Below are 25,733 nucleotides of genomic sequence, written 5' to 3'. Positions count from 1 at the left end.
TTTACCCCCAAGAAAAATCACTGGCTTCCTTCCCCTCTGATGCTCCAGGCAGGCCAGAGCACCAGAACTTGGATTCACCGAAAAACTCCCTCCAAGCAGGAGCACCTCCAGTCACTGCATCCTGACGGCGTGCTGCCTCCTCAGAAAACCTGCTCTCACTGCCTGTGTCATCAGGGAGAAGAAACAACCTCAATCTGACACATTTTATCTCAAAACTGGGGCAAGCTAGCAGCTCACACATTAACCACTGCTGAGCTAAACAGATCGGCGGTGCTTTACTTTTCTGCAGTAATGTGACTGCCAACAGTCGCATTCTTAGACTCCTATTTTGCTCAAGTATGTTCCTAATTCACTTAAAATTAATTAAAAAGGCAGGAAAAAAAGGTCTGACATATAGGAGCGTGCCAAAAGCCACTCCCTTACTTACTTCAATTGCCATTTTCAGACTACTTTGAAGAAATCCAGGGTCCAACAGCAGAGAACGCCATCCCTTGCACTGCAGAAGCAGCATTAATTCCATTTTGTCACTTAACTCGGAGCTTAAAGTTGGAAAGAAAACTCATTCCTAGAGATTTTTCAGATGTTCTGTTTTCTAATACAAATGGAAGTTTTTTCTATGAGCTAAAGAGAGGCAAGTCTCACTAAGGAAAACAGAACTCTCATATGCAGCACTCACCTACAACCAAAAGATCCCGAATTTGACAAATAACCATTCACATGCATTTCTTTAATGAAGAAACTTTCCAGGTTATTATTACATTAGGAAATATGCCTTAAACAAGAACATGTTCATTATCCAGACTAGATGAGCTTTAAGTAACCAGGTCTAGTGGGAGGTGTCCCTGCCTATAGCAGAGGGGCTGCAATGAGATGATCTTAAAGGTGCCTCTCAACCCAAACCACTCGACGAGTCTGTGATTACAAATCCATGCACCAAGGCACTTGTAAGGTGAAAAAATCTGTTTTATATATGCCTTCACCTTTCTCACAAACATTTCCCCACATCCATGAGCTGGATTCACTGCTGCTGATGCAGTAGATTAAATACAGTTCGTACATACATCTGAACACATACTCACATACCCCCATGCCGACTCCCAAACTTTCTCCAACACCCAATCTACTTAACACAGTTCTCAGCACTGAATCCTCGCCTTGCAAATGCTTCTTCCATTGCATAAAGCCCTGAATGTGCATACGGAAGTCGGAGAAACTTTTGAGAAGGATCACCAAGTTTTAATTAGCTTGCTTTTGTTTGTTTTTACAAAGCACATAACCAAATTTCCTTTTGTCTTTTAATACAGAGGAAGAAATAGGTTAGTATTCATTGTGGATAATTATCTCAAAAAGCTGGGCTCATGTTTCTGCACAATGCTTTCAGAGGTACACAGACAAATTATAGCAGCCAGTATCAGTACCCTTTCACAATGCCATATTTTGCAGAAGCTATTTATTCTTGGCTTTGTCCTCGACAATGCTTTAAATCAATTGCTGATTTGTCTGGATAATTAACATCCCAAATCCAATTCTTCACAGATGAATTGGAGCGGGTTTGAGTATCAGAGAATGCAGCTATTCATCAGCAGACAGTCCTCACTCAGTGGGTGCACAATGGCTTAAATTTTACTGCACACTGAAGATGATGCAATTACCAAGCTTGAAAGGAATGTAATCTATACCACCAAAGAAAATGTTCACAGCAGTATGATCAGTGAAGGATAAACAAGAAAGCAATATTTTACCATTACAAGAAACAAAAGTACTGATCTGCAAAACCCAATTGCCTACATGATGCGCCACTATGCTGATAAACAGTAAGCAGTTAAATAGAAAACTCATTACAGAGAGGTGGATTAATGAAAATGTGAAATCTGCTACCCTTAGGTGGCTGCTATTAGTCCACTCACATCAATCTAATTCTCACTTTTATTATTATAAGCAAACTGGTGGCAAATTATTCATCTCTCCAAAAGAAGCACCTGAACTCTTCCTCTTTTGACCTTCCTAGCCAAAACGTTGCCCAAAAGCTCAGCAGATCTGGCAGTGCAGGACTCATTCTGGGCTACTACAGTGCAGTTTGCAGCCAGCAGCCCTGTAACAACTTCTGATGGCCCGCCGAGTGCTCTGCGCCCTGCCTCACAGCCAGCAACAGCACTCACCTTCCAGACCCCAGAACTTCATCCCAGTCACAGTGTGTGCTCCTGCCTTCCATCCGAGTGCTCCCAAATTGTAAGTCTAGCACTTGTCTTCCCAGCAAACACAAACTGGAAAGCTAATCTCCAGCCAATCACATCCAGAACACAAGGCACAAACACCTTTCCAGGAAAATAAACTGCTGTGGCCAAAAGACACGGGCAACAGAAGTTTTTGTAGGAAGCAAAGAACTTACTGTTTTGGCTTGTTTTTAAGATAAATTAACACAGATGGAAAAAAATAAGAGAATCTTATTTCTTCAGCCTTTCTTCAAGGTCCCTTCATTGGCTCTGCCAACAGAAAAACATTTCAATTTCTGCAGGTATTCAGATACTCCTTTTGTTGAAAGCAAATTTCCTGTACATTAAGGATGATTATACCTGCTGTATTTCACATGACCAAGCTTCTACTTTTTCATCAGCTATCCAGGATCATTTACATGTCGCCGTGGATCTGTCTATACCTTTCAAGTCATTTTCCCACCAGCAGATTTAATGTCTTTTTGCCTCACCACTGAAGCCACTGATGCCATGTTGATAAACCAGTGACATGTTCAACTTGTATATTTGCTCCTCACCTTTCCTCCCCCTGCTTCCCTCAGCTGAGCGACCTGAATGCCCTACAGGTGTCTGCAGGAGATGGCAGCAACATGGGCCAGGTCAGCTGCCACTGTGTTCAGGAGGAGACTCTTCATTTGCACAGCATGATCTGAGAGCATTCTGACCCAAACCACACAGTGTATTACACTGCCTTCTAACCACAGCTTTCACTCCTTTTCTCTGGGTAACGTTCAAACTAGCAGTAGATGCACAGTCTGAGACTTGCACATGCCCCCAGGAGTTAAGTAAGCGGCTTAGAAATAAACCCACATCACATTAATTCAACATAGATTCCCATACTATCGGGGAGAACTCCTCATACTCACGTAGAAAGGGATGAAGGAAAAACAGGATTAACTTTACTTTGAAATATTCTCTTACTCTTTGCTCAGTCTTCCTCAAACAAAAAAAAAAAAAAAAACATTCAACCCAACTGCTGTACTTGGGCACACAAGTGCAAGAATAAATCTGAATGTATTGATTAGATAATTTCACTGCCAAAGGACTACCTCAGGATTCCAGATTGTCAGATTGCATTTCTACATTTTAAAATAATAACAGGAAAAGTTAATGAAACATTTTCATTGGATAACTGCACAGAACAGGCACAAGAGACTGCTGCTCTGAAAATGCATAGGTAGAAATGATCTATTTTCGCATGAAAGAGCAATCTTCCAAATCATACATTCTAGAAACTCTTTGTTTCAAGAACACTCAAGATACAGCTATGCTTGAATTTTGCGAACATTTTGTCTTTCTGAACTGCAAAGGTGACACCATGTAATCTAGTGTGATTCCCCTGCCTTGATCTATCCACGCAGAAGATGACCAAATGAGCTCATTGTAAAAGCAGGAAGACATAAAAGTCACAGGTTATACAGTAAAGTACTTGCTATCTATTTTTACTATGAAGTTTTTTGTTTTTTTTTTTTTTGTATAAAAGCATTAGGAGAAAACACACCATTAATGGGAATGTTTGCCTGCCTTTTCTTGGTATTTTCAAGTTACCTTCCTAAGCACAGGGGTGCTTGAGAGCTCCTTGGGCTCTGAACCTCCACCTCAGTGATTTTTCATTTCCCGTGAACACTGATGACAATAAGTGTAGTTTGAGCAATTTTCAACAAAATGAAGCAAAAAAAGAACTCATTCCAACAGACAGATACTCATCTCCTGAAGCAGACAAGAGAACTAATTATAAACATGAAGTTCAGTGATGAGAAAAAAATTAATTACTGAGAATTACTTTCACTGAATGCCAATTCACTAATTCTAGCACAATAACCAAAGGCACGAAACGAGCATTTCCCAAACACACTCAGCCTCTCGGACACACGGCCACTGCTGGAGCAGCAGAAGAGCTTTGGTGCCCCTGGCCCACCTGCACCCACACTGCCCGGGGTGCAAGGAACCCAGCTGCAGCATCTGACAGAAGACACAAATAATGACTGCAAAAAGCCCACACTGGGACCCATTCCACACCTCCCCTGGTGGAAAGCAAAGCTAACGCAAACACAAAATACAACCAGGAAGTCAAAATCTGGTGTGAATATTAGATGGAAGATACTCCCACTACTCAACTACCAAACTAAAAACCACCAACTGTCAGGAATATTCGGTCTTTCTCCAGTCTGGGTCCTCCATGACCTAAATATTCACTGATTAGCACTTCTGTGCGTTTAACTCTTCAAGGGCCCAATCCCACAAGAACGGAACCTCCTGCCCCTCCATCCACACTGCTGAAAACGAACAAAGAGCACTGCTCCTTTATAAGGGAGACTTACCATCTCACAGGGGCAGGCTGTGAGCTCCGACAGTCCCCTGCATCTCATACCATCCTACATGTCAGTACGATCATGGCAACTGCTGTTCATTCTGCTTCTCACGCCAACAGGTTCCTGTGCAACCTGCTGTAGGGAACCCACTTTAGCAGGAGGTTGGACTTCATGATCTCCAGAGGTCTCTTCCAACCCCTGTGATGCTACGATTCTACGAAAGACCTGTATTAGAGGGCAGAACTTCACACAGGTGCTGGCAGTGGGACTAGAGATGCAGTTTTATACTAAACCTAGTGCAGCTCATCCATTGCGTAGGGAAGCATGCTGAAAGCAGGCCACACTCTGATGGGAGCCAGCAAGACAAGACCACAGCTCCCAAAAGACAGAACCGAGCCATTTTGCTTTTCCCACCTCACCACAATACACAGCACATCAGCAGGCTGCACCCAGCAGAGCCCAGTCACAGCACAAATCACCTGTGCAAACAAACCAACACACATTCATCTTCTTGCTTTCTCAGACCAAAGTGTCAGTTGTTCAAAGAAAGCAGCCCACATTAAAGCCAAGCTGTCTTTGATAAACCAAACAGGTTGGGACCTACAGTACTTTCAGTGAAGCATTTCCTCCAGATGCATCATTCTGGAGGCAAAGGGTTTTTAATGCCACATCTGCATTTTTAGTAGAAACAAAGCTTCAGTGGATCTCATGCTTAAGTGAAGATGCTCTGTTTGGGTTTCCAGTTGGAACACACAACTGCAGAAACTTTGTGGTTTTTTTGTCTTCTGAACAGTTGTATAAAAATGGGATTCAGTTTTAACAACAAACTGTGAATTCACCCATGCTACTGAGTTTATCAGTTTTGGTGGGGGAGCAAGCAGACACCCTGTGTCTTAAGGAATTAAATTAATAAAATTAAATGATTTTGGACCTGGCACAAAGTGCCTTGTGGCAATCCACATACCAGCACTCCCCATGTACCAGTGAAAAGACCAAGCAGAAGGACTGCACTGCAAGCTAGCACCAGTCTTGGACAGAGCCAATACAGATTGTTTCTAAACACATACTGCAAAAAATGTGATTGCATTCAGTACCCGAAAAGCTTGAAATAAAGTCTTTCTTTACTCCACACAGAAAATGACAAAATGAGCAGAAAGATATCTGTGTCTATCTATCTATCTATCTATCTATATCTTTCTCTATACATATCTTGGTTTGAGGCACCAGTGGCTCTTAGAGTACTGCTGCTAACTTTACATGAAGTAAAAACTGTAATTTCCATCTCCAGGATCCATCCTTAAACACTTAGAATGCTGCAAGCCACTGAGGATGTCAATCCTTCCTACTCCCATTGCACCTTCATACATCTAGAGGGTTTGGATTTCATTACAGCATCAAGGCTGTCTCAAGCCGTGGGAATAAGGGGAAGTAATTTATTGTTAGAAGAAAGACAATTACTCTCCTGGTTCACTCAGCAAAGAATTCAATTGACACAATCACCACATTTAACTTCAGTATCACTAGGTACACAGAGTACACGAGGAGGAAAGAGAGTGACAGGAGTAGCTGAAATCTATTTCTGGTCTGATCTTTTTTTTCTTTTCAATGCTATTCCCAAATTCATGACTTTCAAGTTCTTGCCTCTAGCATTTAGGGTTTGTTTCCTAACTTTAAGGCTCCTGAAAGCAAGATGTAAAACCACAAAAATCTGTATAACCGAACTGCAGCAGATTCTTGCTCTTACTTGTTCTCATCACTGATTTATCTCACTGCTTTGGGCCTCTGCTCAAACAAAATCTTTTCTCAGATACTCAAGTTGTATTTCCAAAAAACTGGATTTTCTGCACAGTTGCTATATTTGAAACGATAACACCAAGCAACAGTAAGGAAAAGGGGAAATAATGTCACATAGACATGAAGTTCTTCAAAGGGCACCATTCTACTCAGCTCCAGGTAATTCCTCTACTTGGAGTTTCAGTTCCAGTGTTAGACAGAATTCAGTACTCTTCTAAATTTAAGGAAAAAAAAGTCTTTATATGATTTGTGTAGCAGCAAGTAAAACGTTAGGTTGATAGGAATAGAGGGGAAAACCTCCAGTTCTTTGTTTTCTCATGTCAGGCAAGCGTAGTAACATGGCAAAGACAAAAGTCATGTTGTATTTGCTTTTCAATTGACTTAATAATGAAACATGCTCACTACTCTGCCACAGGAACAGCCAAGCCCATATGTTCTAGGAAGATGTCAAAGATAATACACTTCATCTCGAGATTCACATATGATAAGGCACAAGAAACAACTGCAATTTTTACTTCAATGAATCCAAATTACAGTGGTTTTTTTTTCCCCTCAATAAGTACACAGATATCCTAAAAGTATTTAAAAAGTATTAATTACCCTTCTTCACCGATACTGAAATGTCACCTCCATCATTTCCACAAAACATCCACATGTTACTTCATTAAATACACACAAATTACACAGCTTGCTGTTACAAATAATAAGCAAGTACCTTCCCTCCCACCCTACAAGCCCTGCAAAGATGGCACTAGAGAAAGATCTGTACATAACTTCTCTAGTTCCCAAACTAAATATTGCCTTAGAAGAGCCCTGAGATCTGTCACCCCAGAATACTAACCCTAATGTAAGCATCTGTCTAAATTCAGACAGCATATGAATGCATATGCCAACAGCTGTGGGACTGGAGACCACAGCCACTGCCTTTCTTGCACACCTTCTCTTCTTGTACCCCCCCCTTTAACCCAGTTTTTTACTCCTTTCCATACACTGCCAGCACTTCAGAAGAGCTTGAAGAGCCCTGTACAGTCCAACCCTCAGCAAGCGGGAAAAATTTGTACAAGGTGGAACTGTAGTGCCTCAGAGAGAGGGAAACTGAAGACAAATTCCACCTCACACCAGACAGGGTGTCTTTAGCAAGTCTCTATGAGTGGGGAGGGGCAACCTGCATCACTTCTTGCTAAAACCTCCAGGCACTTCTCTTGTACTAGGTGCATTCAGTTCCACTTAGCAAAGAAGAGAAAATAACTGTCTCTTGACCAAAATCTGATTTCTCCTTCACTGCCCATAGGCTCATGTTATATTCCAGCCTTAATTTGAACACAGATGTTCTTATACGCATCAGTTTACAGGTAACTTTCAGAAGTGATGCCACATCTGCACAGAACCATGCAAGAGCTCAGCAGAAGTTTTTGGGGCTGCAACACCAGAATCACGGGAAATGCAGACACCTAATTCCTGGCTGCAGGTCCTCATGTCCCCGTTTAGATTCCATCTGAGCTACACTGTGAATTATATATATTACAGCACTTACCCAAAAAGCTCCACAGACACAATGTACACTAAAAGCTGGATTACACCCAGTGCTGAACCAACAGGAGCTGTTAGATATTCCCTCCGACATCTCAGAGAATGCACAGATAAATATTTAGAAAACAACAAAACACAGAAGGGGTGAAGGAAGAATCTGATCCAGGTCCCCATGTTGTCATGGTGACTTCACAGCCATTATGTACTTCAGACACATTTAGAGGAAAGCTACATTTTTACCCCTCCCCAACCAAATAATGCAAGGAGAAACAAAAATCCAGCCAGCTTGTCATAAGTCAATCAAATGGCAACACAATTCTTTGCTTGGGGCCCCCTAAAATACTTTAATAAATACTTCCATTGCACTGTCATGCTTGTACTCAGACAGCATATAAAAGGACATCAGCAGAAAAACAGAACTAAAATCTGCCAAATCGGTTTTCTCGAGCAAGACGAAGATGCTGTTTGAAATGTTTCTGTCAATGCTTTATCAGACAGGTTTCTGCCTTCAGAATATTTAAAACATCACTACTTACAACACCATTTCATTCCTCCCCATTTGCAGATGCTGTTTGCAAGCAGTTGGTTTTCCTTTAACAAGTACTACCAGTTCCACATGCTGCCGTTATCACACAATCAAAAACCCTCTCAAAATCTACACGCAAATGCCACACAAATACGGATTTTAGAAAAGCAAGCAAAGAGATGATAAAATCAACCTGGCTCATTACAGCAGCAAACACAGCGAGTGCTTTACCACCAGCTTCTCAACTGCTCCCACCAAACACGCACTGCTAAGCACATCGATACCAAGCAGCGGCAAACGCACAATGAAGCCAAAGAGCAGACAGCTGTTAAGGCACCATTTTCTACGTGATACCTGAGCAGACATTACCGAGCCCACAAACAGCACGACTTCAGCAGCTCGCAGGCTTACCAGAGGCGCACCCGCACAGCCCGGCCAGCCATCTGCCCGCTGCCACCTCGAGCTGGGTAGGAAACCGCCGCGTCCACTTCTCAGAAGGATCGCTCCGACAGCCCCCACCCTCCAAGTTAATCAATTAATGAAGCGAGACTGTTTTCCCTTACTAGGCACCGTACGGACACTAGGTCACTTGAAGGTTGCCCGTTCTTTCCTGCTGTAGGGCCTCCCAAATAACAAACGCCCATCCAAATTCAGCTTCTTTTTTTTTTTTTTAATTCATTCAAAGCTGCAGGAATACCCTCAGCCCTTGACAATGCCAGCATGCATGATGAAAGCGCAAAAGTAGTTTGGAGGCTGCCGAAAGCCGGCCCCGGGTTACCATGGCAATAGGCGGAGGGGAGCGAGGGGAGGGGGCTGAGGCGCTGACAGGCCGCGCTGATGGCTGCGCAGGGCCGGTGGGAGGGGACCACCAGCACCAGCACCACCAGCACCACCAGCACCACCAGCACCACCAGCACCAGCACCACCAGCACCACCAGCACCACCAGCACCAGCACCCTGTGTTCTTCCACATTCGCTGAATCTCCTAAGGATGCACCTTGTTACGCAGTACTTGGATGTGATGGGGAACGCTGGCCAAGGCACATGCTGCCCATGAGCCCTGCGAGGAAGAGCAGAAGAATTGGGAAAGAACTTATTCACATACTGGTGTTTGCACTGATGGCAATTCCCATTCAATTGCAATTAAAAATTTGCTAGCAAGGATGAACCTGTTGCAGAACCAAGACTGTAGCAGGGATGACCAGTTTCAGGCAGGCTCGATCAGGAGCATCAGCTTATCACTACAGCACAGCAAGCAGTGCCATTGCTGGCATTATCGAGTGTATTCTGAAGTACATCAGTCAGTGATTCTGTTACTGGTGGCAGCAGACAGGAGAAGCACTGAGTGACTGCAGGGCAGTGCCACTGCTGTGGTGAGACCCCAACTTGTTCCCACTGCATCATTAGAGCTCCCCTTAAGAGATCCACCAAAATAACCCACGGCAGAATGAAGCCTGGCACTAAAATCCCAGCAAGGCTGGCTAATAGTCTAATTGCTATGGGTTTACAGCATTGGTTAATGTACTAAAATTTAAAAAATAAGTTAGAGATGACACTTTGTGTCAGCTATACTGGTGTATATACTGAGCTGAGGTTGGGCTCACGTACCTACAGCCTTCACTACATACAATTTTAAATGTCACTTACCACGATGATGATCTCAGGCTAAATACAGAAGACAATGAAACACAAGACAGTTGCACATGGCCACCACATGCAGTGACAGCAGTGTGATGCGTTAGACTGACACAACACTTGGCTCTCCAGAGCAACAGCAACTTCCACAGGCATCAGTTCACTATTAACTACTACTAAAGTAATGTACTTCAATTCTGCGTGCTAAGGAATACCCATTCACTACCTCTGAGCGTACAGGAATTGCTGAAGGTCTTTTAATAACAGCTGTCAAATGGCACACCAGCCAGATCTGTTGCCTCAGCATCTCAGCACAGGCACTGGGACACCTGTGTCACACCAGCTCCCTTGGGATCTGCAAGCACAGCAAACAGCAGCACAGCAGCTAAAGGGAATCCGCTCTAAATTCCACGGTGTGTTTACTTACCATTTCCAGCAGGCTTATTTAAAAAGGGGAAAGTTAAGCACAGAATGGAGCTAAGGGCCATATGAATGGCCAGCTGCACTGTTGAGTCAAGGTTAAGACATTGTGAGAAAAGTGGAGAGCCAGCTGGGCATGAGGCTGGAAAAGCCCAGCCTGGCTACAAGGATTTAATGTACAGAAACCCTGGCTGGAGCTGGTCCTGGTCCCACAGCTGCTCCAACACACCCAGAGCAGCTGCCTTCTCTTATCTCCCTCCTCCACCTCTGGGTCCCACATGGAAATATAAGGTGGCACTGGAGTGCCAGTGCTCCTCAGGAGGTGTAGGTGGTCTGTCCCCAGCTGTGGGGAGAAGACCCCTAACCTGGGTCTTCTGGTCATTGCACTGACTTCTGACCCTGGTCACAGCACTGATTTCCACTTTGGTTTGAGGTGACAGAATTAAAGTAACTCATCTTGCGCAAGACCAACTTTTTTTTGAGAATTAAAAAATGTTTTCCCTAACATTTCACAGTATGAAGCTGAAACAATTTTCTATGTATACATACATCATGCCTAAAACGCACACTGCTGGAACAGGAATAGGGAATCTGTAAAGGAAAGGTAGCCCATCCTCCTGTAGGCAGCAAACAGCCTGATCCGTGCATTTGTACAGATTCTCCTCCCCAGCCAAATACGATTTCAGCATTTCTTCTCTATGTCATAAATTAAAAACCCTTATACAAATAAAATGGAAGTCATACTTATTCTGTGACATCACCCTAAGAAGGCTCCCCTGATCACACAGTGCGCAGCTTGCACCAAGCACAACTCCACACCTTCCCATGCTCCCACAGCTTCCTCACCAGTGCATCCTCGTAACCACCAGTAGCAAAGCATCGCTCAAAGCACAAATCCTAATCTCTAAACAAACTCAGAAATAAATCAGCCAGCACAAACATAGCTAAAGGTTTTTAACTCCACACAACCAGAGACCCACGTAGCTCAGCTCTGCTGCAGCCAAGAGGCAACAGAGCGACTCTTGGGTTGTAGCCCCACAGAACAGCGCAGAGCAACAGCATGCAGCTCAGCACACGCAGCCTGCTCCTGCATGTTTCTGGCCTCATCCTGCACTGCCACTGATGCCAACTCTCTTGTGCCTCTCCCTTATTGCCAGCAAGCTCCAAATGCTATCAGTCTGCAGCACTCCATGTCCCCTGCCCAGTGGCAGACATAATCCAATGGCCCGATGACTTCACCATGCGTCTCCTTCCCATGGGGAGAGCAGGCTATTTGGCTAGCAAGTTTTTGTAAAGCTGAAAGTAAAAAAAAAAAAAGAAACAAAACAACAAAAAAAAGAGAAAATAAACAAAAAGCCACATATATTCTGGAGCCCTTGACTTCTTCATCCATCTGCCTGGTTTGAAATGAGCCTGCAGTCCTGAGAGCAGTGAGGGACAGGCAGCACAACGGCAGAGCCTTGCTTCCCTTGCTTCCTCAGGAAGTCAGATTAAAGAGTTGCTGCTGATACAAGGGAAGCTCAGCCAGCCCAGGGGAATTTGGCCGGGAGTAGCTCAGATGTATTATTCTTTTTGTTAAGAGGTAGGCTGGCACACGGAGACAAAGGTTGCAACCAAGGCACAGCAGAAGGCCAAGAAACTGCAGCAAGAGCATATATTGTAAGAAGTCCAAGAAAATATATCTTTATACATGTCTATAAAAATCACATTTGTACAGGTACGTCTGGAAATGATAGCCAGAGCGTTTCTCCAAAGACTCCCTGGACAAATAACAAAGCATTACTGCTTCCAGCCTCTGTAACAGCTAAATAGCAAGACTCCCACAAGCCAGCATTCCCGTGATTAAGAGGCTAGTATCACTGTGCTCCGATGAAGTAACACGCATCATGCCACGTCTCCTAGTAACAGGGCACAATATCAGATGTGCAAAGCTGAAAAAAGAAGAAAAAAAAACAACAGACTTCAGTCTTTTATTGAGAACGACAAAGTAGAACAAAAATGACAAGCGAATGGCTATTTATTACTCTGTAATCTGCTTGAAGCTTTTTATGAGAATTGTTCACACTGAAAGAAATGAAGAATTAATCTTTTGGTTGCTGGCGGCCCTCAGATTGCTGATAACCTCTTCCTGGTGGGAAAAAATTAGGTATATAATTAGAAAAAAGAGGCCATTGTTAAGGATAAGCTAACACTTCATATCATGTACACAGCAAAAGAGGGAACAAGGAGATCCCTGACATTTGTTCACCACCTATTTAATAATCTAGTAACCACATCCACCTGCGAGTAAAACTAAGGAAAGCTGTCAGCCTGCCTAATTGCAACATCATACATTTGATACAGACCTATGATTGGCTACGTATTAATAGCACCACTATCAGTTGTATCAATTAATAGTATCAACTGCAGAAAAAAGTCACAAAAACCCAAAGGCAAAGTGACTCATTCCAACCAGAAAGTAACGCTGCGCTGAAGAACCATTTTTTGGAAGGTATTAATAACTTTTAAATAACCACCACAGAATCACACTCACATCTGAGAGCTATGCAGGCACACTACGAATACACTGCAGCCGCCCACATACAACAACTGAGAGCCAAATGATGCAGCAGCTCCTGAAAGCAGATTCAAGAGACAGCTGGCAGTTTGTAACACGTATTTCTGTAATTCTCTCCTGATCAAAGATGGCTGTGTTGGCAGAAGCAACTCAGGATACCTTTCACGAGCCATTCAGTTTTTCCACACACTCTAACCCAGTCCAAGTCACTAGAAATGAGCCTATAGTGATTGTTTTTTTAATTTATTTTTTACAAAGCTGGCTTTTCAAAACGTTTATGTGTCCAGCATTTAAAAACCTGTCTCTGCTAAGTGCTAGCACTTCCTTTGTGCAGAAAAGGAAAATTCCTCATAGGAGCTCAAAAGGCTTTCAGATGCTGCCTAGAAACAAAGGCTGCTTTAAAATATTAATCAAAAATCTTCATCAAACACTGTCATTTTTTTCCTTGAATCTGCATTTATTTGAGTTGCATTTCCAACTCTAAAGCATGATTTTTGCAACCTGAAGTTTCTCTGGCAGCAACGGGTCACATCAGTATTCATTTGCAAGCTAAATTTTTGATAACTAAATACATTTTGAGAAAATGGAGTTAGCATTGCTGTCAGTCAGCTCTGCTGCCAGAATACATCCCTGTGAGAACCCAGTAGGCTGTTTCTGCCTAAGATACGCATTTTTCAAGCTGAGCATCCTTGAATTGGAGGGGGTGACTGAGTGGCACTGCATGGAGCAGGATGCAGGCTGGGAGCAGCAGGACTCACTGCTGGCTCCCTCCCCACCTGCTGTTCTCCCGCTGGGAAGTTCAGGTGCACCAGCTGAACCTCATAGGATTGCAGAAGCTGCTCCCACAGATCTTTTTTTTTTTTTTTTTTTTTTTTTTTTTTTAAGGATAATCAAGACTTTGAAGGTTGAAAGCAAGCATATTATGCTTGCAACATTCTTTTTGTAGAGGGAAGTTAAACTACTGAATGCTAACAGTCAAGGAGAGCTAGATGTCCCGTCCCTGCAGACAGCCAAGCCCGGGCTGCACATGCTCTGAGCGCCTGGTGGAGCTGTAGGTGTCCCTGCTCAGTGGGGTTGGACCAGATGGCCTCCAAGGGCCCCTTCCAACTCAAACGGCCCTATGATTCCAGTTAATTGCTACTCAACTGCCCAAATGATCTCCACAAAATAAACCTTTGCTTTCCTGGACTTAAGCAAACTAAACTCAAGTACTGCCCCGGTCTTATGGATTCGTGCAATTTATTTTAGACACTTCCCCTTAAAATCCTGCAGGAAAAAAAAAAAAGTTATATCACTTGTTGGGTTTAATTGGTGTCAAGAGAAGGTTAAACATCCCAACAGATTCAGCTACTGAAAGTTCTAGAAGAAAAAATAACAAACAAAAACAATTCTGTAATGAAATGAGAGGCATCGGTCCTTATATAAAGATCTTTGATACATCCATTTTACACCACATACTCAATACAGGTTTTACAGGTCACTGTACACAAACTGTACCTAAAGGCAGCGCTGATAACACCTTCAGCAACAAGCACTGAAGTACAATTAAACTATTTCAATTCTCATTTTATTTATGTGGTCAGTGTATGCTTCAGAAGTAGCTCTTCCATGAACTCCTGAACTTGTATGCAATAACTGATGTGAAATTTATAACCACTTGTAAAACATTCAGAAAAGAGGAAGAAAACTGGAAAGAAGAAGCAACAAAATACAACATGCATATTTATTGACAGTTGACTTTGCAATTTCCAATTTGGGTTTATCAGGACAAAAACCCTTGGACTCATTTCCTCCAGTTTCCAGTGAAACCCATTATTAAAATACAGAGTTTTAAATAGACCGTGACTTCACACAAAACACAAAGATAGTCTTTGTATAAGGGGAAACACACTTGTGTGCTCTGAATGGTGCATAACACTGAGCAGCTCAGCAAGAGCAGGAGCCAGGCCATGTCTTTGTTAATTTTATATATACGTGCATACACATAAAAATTAAATACAGATGTCTAATTAGTACACACGCACATACATGGGAACGACTGTCTAGGCACCTTGACAATCATTCCCTTCAATAACTAGGAACCTACTAAGAGGTAGTTTGCTGCTCTTACAGTAATTTCTCACACTTACTTTCACAGATCCTCTGTCGAAGAGCGATAGGAATAAACAGTCATTCACAAACAACATGACAGTGAAGAAATCTCTTCCAAACCCTTCCCACACTGCTCCTACAGAGGACAGTGTAAGAGAGAGGCTCTCTGTTACTGCTCAGGTGAGCAGCTTTGCAGTTCACCTGGTGTTACAAAGACAGGCTGAAAAAGGCTCCATCAATTTTCCTTCTCGTGCACAGCTCTGCAGTGCGGAGCGCCAGCCCTTGCCCTGGGTGAAGCACTCTGAAGCTGCCTGCTGGACCAGTGGGCAGCTTTAATTTCATTATTACTACAAAAGCAACTAACAATCCCAAAGGAAAGCAGAGCCCAGTGAGATAGGCACTGTACAAACACTTACTAAAACAGTCTTTGTTCACAATCCAAACAGGGAATGCTTGAAAGTGAAAGAAGGGAAAGAAGTCCTGTGTTGCCAAGGTTTCCCAGCAGGCGCAGCTCAAGCAGGCACTCCTGGCCAGGGCTCAGCCACTTGCTTCCCTCTGGCAGCAGCTATCAGGTGAGAAAGTAAGTGGGGCCTCAGACTTCCCCCCAAAGCATGTAAGTGAAGCACATCTTGGATTCACACAACTCCTCACTGGCACACGGGCAGCAGGGAAATTTTGATGGGAATCCCCTGCTAAAACACTGGCACAACATCACTAGTGCTATAGAAATCAAATTGTACATTAGTCATGCTCCCATGGAAGCAGAATGTGTAATTCTGCAGGGGAAAAAAACGCAAAGGAGTACACAGAGAATAGACCCAGTGCAAAGAACTTAGCACCATAAAGGCATTTCATGCAAGAAGAAGTAAAAAGAACACAGTATTCTGCCGTACAGATTCATTTGTACTGAGCACTAAGTATATTTGCTAAGAAATCATTCCCTTAAATGACTTAAATTGGTGCTTCCAAGCAAAGCTTCGAGGCTTTCAAAGCACTCGCTTCCTCTCCACGCTACGCTGGAGCACTCATTCCACAGCTGTCATTAGAAGTCTTAATGATCCAAAGGCCTTGTCCTGCACAAGTAGAAGTGCTGGATTGACTATTACAACTCTATTAAAAATTGATTCTAAATGTATCCACAGACACATGGGAAGAGACATCACGGCTCACACATACATTTTTACCAAAGTAATAATACGCAGGAACAGAAGTGCATGTTTGTAAGAATGCACAGGTAAATACGTGATGCTCTAAAGACAGACCAACTCTCATTCTGGAGCACTGGCCAAAAAACCACAGTCTGGGCCAAAGAAAGGGAAATGTTCAGCAGACCCTCAGCAATGGCAGCACTGTGCAGTAACGTGCATTTTGCACAATTAACAGTAAAAGAACTCCAGAGCAGCAGTCGTGGTGCTGAGCTGCTTTCAGAGCTCCTGCCAGGGCTGCTTTCCTCAGCAGAACACCCAAAGGGAAGCATGGGGCTCCTGCTTCACTTACTCTGTTTTCATACGGATTCAAAGACAGTAAAAATGGTATAAATCAAATGGCTCTGTGGAAAGTTGCACGGTAACAAAAAGACTGTTATTATACCATCAATTTTTGTACAGGCTATTTCTCCTCATTTATGACAATCTTCTTGCATTCACAGCTTTTTTTCTGCAGCTTTTGCAAACATCTGTACGTGTGTACGCTTTCACATAGAAGAAAGTCTTTTTTTCTTTTTTTTTTCTTTTTTTTTTTTTTCCCTCTTTCACATTTTCTTCCACTTTATGTAAAATGGAAGGCTACAATTCACTCAATTGCTCATTTCTCTACCAGGCTTAAGAGGTACAAATGACCTAGATTCCTTGCCAGGAACAAGCAGCAGCACACTTGCCTGACATGGCAAGCCAGCATGGCTTACTAAGCCAAGGCAGAAGTTAGAGCTGTACTGACACAGAAAAAAGATTCTGAGCATTCCTGTTAATTTCTATATTACATCAATCAAAAAACAGTGCTCACACAAAGATCTGTGCCATGATGATCAAGAGAAGCCTGCAGTTTCTAGAGCCTTCATCTTGGATTCTGGAATGTGTTCGATCATAACTAACCAGGCTTAATAATAATCTTATTACTACAAAAGACTTTTTCCCTCCAAACCCCAAAGCACTTTATGACATAACACTTCTGTTGACGTGGAATAACTGATCAATGACAGAAATTGCAATCACCTCCCAGCTGAGATTTAGCAGGCTTTTTCTCAGAGGAACCAGACAAAGGAAAGCCAAAGCGATAGGCTGAGTTCCTTGCTGCTGGCCAGCTGCCGCTCTGCTGCAGCCACTGCTGCTCGTCGGAGCACTGCTGCTCAAACAGGCCATCCAGGGCTGCCCTGGACCCAAAGCACGCTCACTTCCTGCAGCAGGATTTACTTTTGTTCTCTCATTTTTTTCAGACAGCCATGAAACTACATCCTGGCTTGAGGAATAAAGTTACCAGGCCCTCTTGCCTTGCACCAACGTGCCTATTTTATGGCACCCAGGGCTTCTATTTTCAATGTTGTGCTTCTAAGCACAGCCTCTTGCATGGGTTTAAATGTCTGGCACAAGATAGTCAAAAGAGTCCTTTGTTCCAGCTGGCTGCCAAGAGGTTTGGATTTAGGCTGGTTATCATTTGTTTTGTCCATACTAATGACATGCTTTAGACAAACATTTGGCAATGCATTCTTGGCTGGAAAAACCTATTTTCTCGAGGAAATATCTTTCCATATTGCTAAGTGGATAGGAAAGACAGGACCCCTATACAGAAAAGGTGGAAAACTGTACTGGTTACAAAATAAAACACAAAGCAAACATACTGGACTACAGAAAAAAGAGCTGGGCAAAAGTGAAGCAATGAAAGGCAAGGCACAATATTAAAGAAATACCCAGGTTTCCCACAGTGAGAAAATGTGTACACCATGGAGTCTAACAAATTACCCATGCCCTCTGGTTATTTGCAACAGTTTTAATTCAGAGTTTCACTGAGCCGCCGTGTGACTGCTGTCCTGCCACGTTCTTCTCCAACCTGTAAAACACGATTTTCTACACGAGTAAGGTCAAGTTTGTATTAAGCTAATTAATTTGTTGCCTTAGGAACTTCACAGACTTCTGGCTGCCACCAGAATCAGTTCAGATCCTCTTTAATCAAAAAGAAAAATAAGTTTTATGCCTTACTCCTTGTCCCTCTCAGTGTACGTGGTGCACCTTGAAAAGATTCTTGAGGATGCTTTTCAAGTTTGATTTTAAGAAGAATGAGGGAATTTTCTTAACCTTGCAGTGAGCCATGGGCAGGACAGAGCCCAGGACCACTGTTACCACTGCCACCAAGAAGGCACAACGCTCTTCTCCAGAGCCCAGGAAGACCCAGAATCTGCAGCTAAGGCAGCAATAATCTGCTGTAATTTACTAAGTTGAGATTCAAATGACACTTAATTGAGGCTGAGGTTTATCAACAATAAATTCATCACACTCACCTGGCTTTGCTTCTAATTGGCGATCCATAAACTCCCATCACCTCATTTCAAACCTAATCTGAATATGGTTTAAAGGTTAGGCTTGCATCTGACAACTGGTTCTTTGTTTTCTTTATAACTGTTTCATGGGGTTTTGGGACAAAGCTGAAGAAAGGAATAACAAAAGGTTGACCACAAGCAATGCAAGAGAATAAAAAAGAGTGAAGTGAGAAACAAAGAGTTTCCATAACAGATGGACAGGGTAGAGGGAGGGGAGCAGGGAACCCCGCAAATGTCCTGCAAACTATTTCATGCCAGCTTAGCTTTGTTGAGATTGGACATGGAATTTCTCCATTTTAATATACTGACAAGGTATTGGGGTGAAGAAAGTGAAAGGGGAAGAGAAGCCAGACATGCTTTTAATCTGCGCTCGGGATAAAAGACAAAGCAAGACTGAAATTTAAATCACAAAGGCTGACAATTAATTTCAATTTTGCCAGCCCTCCAAACACAAGCCTTAATGTTCATCCTGCCACTGAAGAGCTTTCCAAGCTGTGTGTAGGCCTGCCAACCTCCCATCTGAACGGAGGCACCCCAACAATGCCAACCCCATGCAGACCACAGAGCTTTACCAATTATGCACTCTTAGCCCCACTTCCAAATGGATCCCAGACTGACCCTTTGACTGAGTAAGACAGCATATGAACTACTGCTTGACCTAAAGCCAATACACACTACCTGGAAAATGTAGAATTGTAGCCTTGGAAAAGTTAGCTCGAATCCTGCTACTATAAATACAATATGGGTCATTTTCTCCATAGTGGAACACTGCAAACCTGGTGCTAAAGGAAGCCTGGAGCAGCTACAGGCTTCAGCTGCAGCAGCTCTGACTCCAGCCCTGAGAAGCAGCTCTCCAGGACAGCTACCCTGCTGTGCTGCTGGGCTCTGCTCCCAGGAGGTGCTTCCAGCCCCATGTGCAGCCCCACTGCTTCACATCCCAATTCCAGGATTTCAGGACAAGCGTTCAGCCACGTTACTTGGCTAACAAACTCTACAACTCTTCTATTTTTAACCTTTTTTCTTTTTTTTTTTCTTTTTTTCTTTTTCCTCTACCATGATTTGGGAAGAAACCTATCTGGGTTAATATTCAAGGGCATTTTTTTTTCCGAATCTTTCCTGTATTCTCTACAGCTTAAGGGAAAAAAAGCAAAGAGAAAAAAAAAAGCAGGCAGTGGAAACCCACAGGGTGGGCCACGTAGCAAAAGTCTGCAGCTCCTACAAATTAGCAGTAGTGAACAGACAAGCAACACGATCTTTCCAACTGTGCAGACTGAACTGAATTCCTTAGCGAGAGCCTGCTAATGAAAATGACCCATCGATTTCCCCAAGATTAATGGTGGGACAGATTTCAAGCACAGGTGGACTTGCCAGCATACATACTGCAGTGTCACTACCTGATCGTGGATTTTTTCAGAGGAACTCAGTCACTACATCAAGAACGTACATAAATTCATGAGCCACACTCGCACAAATCTATAAGCAGAACTTAAGCAAGACTTACTTTAAACATCTGCTAAGCAGATGATTCCCAGATCTTCAGCAAGAAGCATCATTCCTCCTTGCTTCTCATGTACAGCAGCTTTTTTGCCCATTACTCGTTGTCTGGGGACAGACTAATAAGTTATATGAGATTAAAATTTACAAGGTAAGCAACATTTATCAGGTATTTGGTTTTTATTCACTTTAACTAAATAAGGAAACAAACAAAAAAACTGGAACCAAATTTGACACTGTAGAATTTCCCCACAAATTCCTGTTCTTCATACTTTGTTACCGCTCATAAAAATGTAAATTTTGAAGAGCAAAACAAAGCACATAATCCAGCACAATTACCAAAAGCTGGAACACTGCGAGGAACATAGAATACACCTCCGTGTGGCAGAGTACAGGAGAATGCCCCAGTGAAACTTTCATGCACAGAAGGAGCCGCTGTGGCTCCTTCAATCTCCATGAATGGCATTAAGTGAACAGGAACAAGAATGTCAAGTGTCTCTGAGAAAGTTCCTTGAAGCAACAGAACAGACCAGGGTCACACACAGCAATCCTGAGCAGCCAGAGCTTCATTTTGCTGAGAAATGTAAAACAGGTTGTTAGTAAACAACAAAGAAAACATACATGGGAAGGCAAAGCCATAGATACATGATTTCCATTGGAGAAGAAATACAGGTCACTTGCAAGCTGCCTAGGTTTTACTGTTAGAACAACAGTATCAACAAAATCCCAATCTTGACATTTTTGATTAAAAGCACAGTCAGGCACATTACTCCCAAAACCGGTGTGATTGATCCTATTGATTAGGCACAACACCTGAGCAGCACGCTCAGCAGATGGTAAAGCCACATGATAGGAACAAAATGTACAGCAAACCAAGTTACTTAGAAGAAGGCACAAATACTTCACATGAAATTATGCATTCCATTATTTTTAAACCAAATACTGTTTTCACACACCCATAAGCCTCCTAGATACTACATGTTTTGAATGTGATGGCTAGGCCCACCTCTTACTCCCCTCACTCTACTTACAAATTCCTTTTTAAGATGAGAAGCAGTGAGAAACGTTTGCACGTGGACAAAAGCATTGCTAAGTCTAACACAGAACAACATGGAGCTGCAATTCCTTGCCACAGCCTTGTGCTGCAGGGACCAGCCCTGGTTCTCTGCCCTCACAGCCTTGGGCAGCATCCCACTGTGCGAGCTCACACTTATAAAACCATCACAAGGAACCCTTTACACCAAAGTATTTTGTTGACTTGTATTTCTACAGCAAAGTTTTCTGCTCATTTGTCTACTGTCTTCTACACGCACAAAAAAGCACACAGGAGATGGGCATCAGCCCCAGACTTTCCCCTCAGTTTTATCACACAACTTCAGCATACTGAGCTCAGCTCTGCACTGAGAACCACCTGTCCTCAGCCCCACATCACGGCTTGCATGGCCAGGTATGTTTTCTAGACACGTTGCTCTGGCAGTGCCATGCCTGTGACACTGCACATCTGTAACTGCAGTCAGTACTGCAGCACAGCCTACACAGAGCAGGGTCACAAAGCACTCCGCTTCCCATGAGCTGAGCGGTCTAAGAACACAACCTACGGTGTCTGCCCTTCCTTCTGCTATCAACTTCACACTCAACAAGAGCATCGTTTTTAATTCCAGTTCATCAGTAGGTGATTATGGTTTGTTATCTTTTGCCCTTATCAATTTTGTTCAAAGTCTTCACATAAATCTCTCAATTTTCTTTCCCTGCAGCATGTAAGCAGTTTTGACACATGGCACTGAAAACTTCCATACAAAAACATTCTGGAAATTAAATGTTCTGATTCTTTCCCACATTGATAAAGAAATAGAGTGTTCTTACTACATGACCACTCATCTTCTTTTCATCTTCAAGCATCAAGTGTCATCTGGTGGATTGACACAGAACTGCACTGAAAGTAAACTTTCTTCAGAGTATATTTTAAAGGGAAGTAAAAATAACCAAAGAAGAGATTCTATTTACCTACAACCTCAGAAATGCAAATAATACAAGTACAAAGCTCTCCTGTGTGCAAGAGGTGACAACGAGAACAGCCGTAAGACTCCCAGAACACACCTAGGCACTTCACTGCCTTACCTAGGGGAAGTTCAGGAAACTCCAGGTACCACAGCTTAGTCAGAAACCTACTGAAAAGCATTCACCTTTCAGGGATAAGGCTGAAGTAACCTCGCACGTTATTTAAAACAAAAACATCTGATGTACAAGTGAAGGTGTTCTTTTCCTGAACCTCTAAGGTGCTGCGTGTCTCCTGCAAAGACGAGAAAACACTCTAAAATTACTTTTCTTTTTTTAAATGCAATCTGAGATCTGTAAGTAACTATCCGAGGCTGGAACTGAAGCTTTAAAGGAAAAGTTGCCCTCAGATATGTCCAAGCTGTTTTCCCTCATGGGGCTTTGGAGGGGGAAGAAGAACACAAATGCCTCAATCAAGGCCAATGAGTGTGCCGCAGCGCTCTAAAGAGAAGAGCAAATACTTTCTCAAAGCAAAACTTCCTTCTCTTGTTGTGAATTTTCAGCACATTTCAGTCTCTCTTCTCTAAACCAACACTGACCTTTGACATCAGGATTAAACAACGTACACCTCCTTTCTCATGGGTGGAGGGAAGTATGGGTAAGAGAGCAAGAAAGAGCAGAGAGACTGCAACAAACTGCTAAGGAAGCTAAAGGGAAAAACCAAACAAAACACAATAGCCACTGCCAGGATCACTGCCAAAAAAGTAACTCCACTCACAGCGTTAATGCTTCGACCCTGCAAGCATCTTCATCTCTCCAGCCCCAACACGAACGCTTTACTTTACAGGCATCAATTTTGAAATACATTATTACACGACTGGTAAGCTTGATAAGCAAACCATGGAACAGACACCTTTGGGAAACATCACAGTTTCTAGGAAATAGAAGAGTATTAAATGAAATACACAGCAATCAGGTGTATTTTCAGGCAGCCTTTCCAACAACCTCATTACCTGTTGTGGGAAGCCCTGGCTGCCAAGAGCACTGCAGCTGTTGCATGATTGGGGCCATTGCAATGGCTGCTCACCAGGGAGCAAACGAGCTTGCTCACCATGCACTGCAGAAGTGAGCCTCAGATAAGTTCAAACATAAATCAGAGGCCAGCTGGATGAGCACTCACAAACCCCATCTTGCACGAGAGCCTCTGGCTGGCCATATCATTGTGTGGACTGCAATTTGACCCCAAGCACAGCCAGAGTTTCACCTCTCTATGCTATGCCTTCATCCATACAAAAAAACAGCTTCTCTGCAACCCCAGGGGAACATCTTTCAGTCTTTCCCCAAACCTGGGGCAGAGGGAAATCAGTAATTGCTGCATATTAAGCAGAGTTCAGGCTCTGTGTGAAAAGGGAAGGAAGGAAGCGTCTCACCAGATGCCTGACGGGCAGCCGCCACTGGAAGAATGTTTGTGGTCACTGCTCCCTCAGCACCCCAAGGCACAGCTGTTGGCTGGTGTTGACAGCACTCACCTGAGAGTGGACCCACCTGGTTGTAAGGGAGACCGCTTGTTTCAAACCTTAAGGGTTATCCAGACCATAATAAATCCTGTTCTTCAGGCAAAGAGCTGCCTTAGCAGTAACAAGTGGTGCCAACCCAAATTTTTGGGTAGCCTTAAAACTAAACCCATGTCCAGCAGTCCAAATTACCCAATTCTTCTCCTCTTCAGACTGTAAATAAAGTCCTCAACTGCCCCAGTTGAGGTAAATCAGAGACAAAAAGCTTCAACAGATCAGAGGAAACAAAGCCAATCCTCTTCTCTGACTTTCTCAATAGCTGTCAGAAGTCCAACTGAGCTGACAAAGCCCAAAAAGCATTACCTTAAGGCTCAATTCAAAGGTAGCTGATCCACAGCCAGATTAAGTGCAAGTACTGTATGCTGACATCTAAGGCTTCCGTTGTTTGAATTATACAGTGTAAGCCAGTACTTAAAACAGGGCAAGTTTCTGGTTCTCCCAATGAAATACTGTAAAGAGATAAATGCAAAATGTAATCTACATAATGGCAGAAAAATCAAGAATCACAGGAGCAGCTCCGAGTCTCTCAGTAACCTCAGTCACCTGCGTCCCAACTGCAAAGGAAAATGTATTTCTTATCCAAAAAAGACGAAGAACAAAAAGTCAGGTATTAATCACTGTACTGCTTCATGTGCGTCCCACTCTTGCTCTGAGGTGAAGATAAGCCCTTGCCATTATTCTAGCAGGATAAAAAGCTCCCAGCTCTGCTCACATGATAAGAGGAGCCCTCTGCTGCGAGCTGCACACAGTGCTGTGCCAGCACCAAGTCATGTTACAGCTCAAGGCCCCAGAATGTCTTAATCTAGTGCCAAGTAAAGCCACTTCAATGCGGTGTCTTCATACCCCATTAAGGATTGCAAACCCTATGTTTAGGGGCATGGAAAGAAGTGGAGAGATTTATGAGAATTAGCATGGCTGTATCTAGAGTTTCCTACAACACCCACTTTTTCCAGCAGAAGAGAACTGTGGTCTTCTGAGGATTCAACTAAATGCCAGTTTATTCAACAGGAGCAGACGGAACTCCACCAAGCACCAGCTCCAGCTCAACAAATCTTCTGACATACATCTTACAGATTCCTTAAATACAAATCTTTCTAGTGCTGCCTTTATTGTCAGTGCCAAGTACACTGTCTGCCAGCACGGTAGTAACTCAGGCTTGCAATGTGAGAAGAGGGAGGGGAGGGAATAAGAAGGAAAAAAAAAATAGAAAAAAAAAAGACCAAAAAAAACCCATTCCTAACAAAACTAGCAATTAGGAGTTTCTTGCAACACACCAGCAGAGCATTGGTGATCAGCAGCAGCAGTACAGCTAAAAAAGCTATTCTTCTGTTAGACTCAGTTTGCTGACACACAAAGCCAAGGCAGACTGTGCTACCACAGTGACTCCCTGCAAGATGCCAAGAAGTGGTGCAGGGCAGTCCATGCTTTCGTTTCCCACTTTAAATAAGATCATTGCAAAGCTCCTCACTTTGACACAATCTACATCTTCCTATTTTTCAGGATCCAGCACCTTACTTCTCCCACCACCCCCCATAAGTACACACACAAGCCCTGAGTTGCTAATCACGTGCCATGATATGTTCACAAGAATGAGATACCTCTGAGTGCTGCACTTTCCCCCATCTTCTGCGTGGTTTCATACAAAACAAAATCTCCCAAGTTCAAAGTCTTTCCAGAGGAAACCAACCTCTTCATAAGCAGAATCACGAGAGGAGCCTATGATTTCCACCGCAGTCAACTCTCACCCATCCGACACAGAGGAAAAAGAAACAGTCCGTTTTGTTCCTACATCTATTTTCCCAGTGGAACAGAGGGGTGTAGCACAGAGCAAGAGCATGTCCCTCTCATTTCCTGCTGCTACTGACCAAAGTCCATCATACCACCTAGATGATAAAACCTCTATCAAGCTCGTAATTAGAGAGAGGAAAAGACAGTAAAATAACAACTTAGAATAGCCTCGCTTTTATCTAATGATATTGACATGTTGAAGAAAAAAAATTAACTGTTAAGCACCCTGCATGTTA

General features: G+C 43.1%; 1 protein-coding gene across 3 annotated transcripts in view; it reads right to left on the bottom strand.

Moving 5' to 3' along the window:
* The window catches only part of FGD3 (FYVE, RhoGEF and PH domain containing 3), an 88,018-nt gene extending 62,493 nt beyond the window's left edge, over positions 1–25,525 (bottom strand). For 2 of the 3 annotated variants that reach the window (XR_006169637.1, XM_042823210.1), the window contains exon 1: positions 25,308–25,347. Coding sequence is in view for 1 of the 3 variants with exons in the window: in XM_042823210.1 (XP_042679144.1) it covers positions 25,308–25,332 (25 nt within the window). In the remaining 2 variants the exon portion in view is untranslated. Of the gene's footprint in view, positions 1–25,307; positions 25,348–25,396 lie in introns of those variants that run through there. The other variant, XM_042823212.1, reaches the window with a different exon arrangement.
* Positions 25,526–25,733: the final 208 nt, after the last annotated feature.

Source organism: Centrocercus urophasianus, unplaced genomic scaffold (assembly GCF_019232065.1).
Source record: "Centrocercus urophasianus isolate 14NV4802_14NV808 unplaced genomic scaffold, USGS_Curo_1.0 seq_22, whole genome shotgun sequence".
Lineage (NCBI taxonomy): Eukaryota > Metazoa > Chordata > Aves > Galliformes > Phasianidae > Centrocercus > Centrocercus urophasianus.
The sequence above is the reverse complement of the archived record's forward strand: the minus strand, read 5'-3'. Positions and strand labels throughout refer to the sequence as shown.